Consider the following 3298-nt stretch of genomic DNA (forward strand, 5'->3'; position numbering starts at 1 on the left):
AGACAGACAGACAGACAGACAGACAGACAGACAGACAGACAGACAGACAGACAGAGACGTGGAAGAGTGGAAGACCGCGGCGATTGTTGGAGGCTCAGGTACACAGAGGAGAGACGGCTTTTTCCCCTTGTTTAATTGGAAGTTCCGCTAGCTGTGGCGGGGCCAATTACAGGCATTATTATTGGGGGCGAATCTTATTATCACGGCCGACGGGGAGCTCCTCTGCCTCCGATAGTGTGAGAGATGAACCAAGATATGACATAAAGATAGAGCACACGCAATCATATACATATGCAAGCACGCACACGCACATATTAAACATGCACGCAGGCACGCGCGCACACATAATACGCACACTCGAGTGGGCGACAACACGCAAAAAAAGGAGAGATGAGGACGATGGATGTTTGATAGGTAGGAAGGAATTAAACTACAACACAACACAGAGCTCCCGATAACCACCAGCATACACATACAAACAGGCACAACCACCACCCCTCCACACACACACACAAACAAACACACACACACACACACACACACACACATAAACACATACACACACACAAACACACACACAGGGTAGCCTAATGCCACAAGAACAGATGCCATATTTGGATTGACGCGTTTTCTTGACCACCCAACAAACAAAACAAAAAATGATCAAAGACAAAAAATGATCAAAAACAAAAAATGATCAAAAACAAAAAACAAACAAACAAACAAACATACATACAAACAAACAAACAACCCATTTGTTAGCATAACAAATTTATAAATTTACAGATCTTAAACCAACTTCGCATGAACTTTCTTTTAGATATAGATCTATAGATATCTCATCATCATCATCCAGTGCCAGATCTGCGACAGACATCGGCGATCATGGTTCTCCATTCATTCCCTTGCTCGGATGCTCTCAAAAAAGCTATGTTTCCCTGATCTTTTCTAGTTACCCATTTGTTTAGGTTCCCTAAGTATGTCGTTCTGGGCCTTCCTCTGCCTCGCTTGCCCTCAAAATAACAACAACAACTTACGGATTTGATGTCAAACTTGAGGACTTCCTTCATGTATGCAGGTATCTTGGTGAGCAACATGTAAGCTCCGTAGTTTCCACACATGTGAGCCACCAGGATACCCCACACCGGGCCTGACAGAAGTAGGGATCTCCACGGGATGGTCTTTACCTTGGGAGGAGGAAGAGAAAGACATATAATTATAATTATTTTAACGTTTGTTTATCTGTCTGTTTGTCTGCCTGTTTGTCTGTCTGTCTGTCTGTCTGTTTGTCTGTCTGTCTATGACTATAATGGGAACTTATAATACATCCCCTAATTAAAAAACTCTAAGCGCCGTACAATGCAGAACTATCACTAGACGTAACTGACACATAAAACCCCCTCAGAAAATGCTCTTTGTGTAACTATTAACAACAACAAAATCAACTACACACACACACACACACACACACACACACACACACACACACACACACACATACAAACACACATACAAAAAACAAACAAAGACACACACATATACACACGCACGCAAATGCAACTCACAGACCCACACAAATTCTCACCAGCAAGGATAATGACACAGGATAGTGTTGAACAATTTGTCTTTAGACTTTTCTGAAACACTCTCTCTCTCTCTCTTTCACTCACTCACTAACACTAACATACACTCTGTCTTTCTCCTCTCTCTCTCTCTCTCTCTCTCTCTCTCTCTCTCTCTCTCTCTCTCTCTAAAATCCAAATTCTAGTAGGGGGCAAAGGAAGAAAACGTTCTCCCGTCCAACTTATTAGATCTAGATCTTTCAGAGGACACTCTCATTGGATTCATAATCCAGATCTCAAATGTCTTGATGGTAAGTATGACTCAGTAATGTCTTTAAGATATTATTATTGTGGTGCTTTGTTGCTAATACATAGAACAGAACTTAACTTAAGCAAAAGAGATCACAAGTTGACTGAGCGACCAGTCAAAATTGACGTAAATCATTCAAACACAGTTACAGAAAAACCAAACGTTTTACGTAAAACGTCCCAGAAGGATTGAACCCCCAGTCGTATCAAAAGCAGCACTGAGATCTAAAAGTCCAAGGATACTTTCTCATTGTCATCGCCCGTTAGAAGAGTAGTCTAAGCATTATGGAACTCCTTATAGCCCTACTGTAAATTATCACACTGGTTGTCATAACTCAGATCAGCTATAAACTTGGTCCAAGACAATATTTCTAGAATTTTAGACAAATAAAGTAGATCTGAATCAGGCCAAATAGGTAAGGCAGCGCGGTGGAATCAGGCTCTCGTCAAAATAATCAAAGTGAAGAAACGTGCATTTTTCTGCAGGTTTGTGAATTTTTTATCAAATTTTTGTTTTTTAGTTCAACACCTTTCATGCCCTTCAAAGAACTCATTTCTGTGTGAATTTTTCTGAAAAATGTTGATTAAAGGCACAGAAAATGTAAATTTTCAGTTACCATGGACTCTTAAGCTAAAGAAATAACTAATCTTTGGCGTCCATTTTCTCACTAATTTTACATATGAAAACAGGTGACCCCCACCTACTTCTTTCGTAAATATCTCGACTTGTATTCAAGATAAATGGATATTTTTTCATCCAAAGCAAATGAACAAGCTTTAAGATGATACCAATACTTCTACATGGCCAAAAATTGACGAGAGCCTGATTCCACCACGCTGCCTTACAATTACTATTAAGATCATTGGCTGACAGGAGAATAATAAGTGTATACTTGTAACATGACCGAACGGTTCCTAACTGGAGTAAGTTTTTGAAAACAGAGGTGGTAATAAGAACAAGACCCTGCGAGTTGGTTGAACAAAGTTGTGGGGGAAAGAATCAAAACTGCAAAGACTGGCGATGATTAAAAAATAAGATTCTTGACTGTATACGTGTATAAATTTACACATAAGAGTCATGGAGAAAAATGTAGGGAAAAGTGGGAAGATAAAGGAAAATACCACGAGGTTAGGCCATGATAGCCAAATGTGGAAAGTGTTTGTTCAAGGATGGGAAAGGCAATGATGATGATAAGGATGTATATAATATACAGACGAACATGTACATGAGCGTGTGCTTGAGCGCATGCATGTGTGGGCGCCTCGATGTACATTTGTGTGTGTGTGTGTGTGTGTGTGTGTGTGTGGAAAAAGTTGCCACCATATATACACCACGTTCCTTCTTCCAGCCTCCCATTACCTCGCAAATCCTGCATGCTACTCTACGATGCGTACCCCACTATAACCAGCTTCTCCCATTCCTTGTT

At 40.4% G+C, this 3298-nt stretch overlaps 1 protein-coding gene across 1 annotated transcript in view; it reads right to left on the reverse strand.

Annotated features, from left to right (window-relative positions):
* The window catches only part of LOC101851948 (sialin), a gene marked incomplete at its 3' end in the record, with an annotated part of 30388 nt that overhangs the window by 8247 nt on the left and 18843 nt on the right, over positions 1–3298 (reverse strand). The window contains 1 exon segment of the mRNA XM_013082555.1: positions 1038–1187. Coding sequence (XP_012938009.1) covers positions 1038–1187 — 150 coding nt within the window.

The sequence above is a fragment of the Aplysia californica genome, unplaced genomic scaffold, assembly GCF_000002075.1.
Source record: "Aplysia californica isolate F4 #8 unplaced genomic scaffold, AplCal3.0 scaffold00181, whole genome shotgun sequence".
Lineage (NCBI taxonomy): Eukaryota > Metazoa > Mollusca > Gastropoda > Aplysiida > Aplysiidae > Aplysia > Aplysia californica.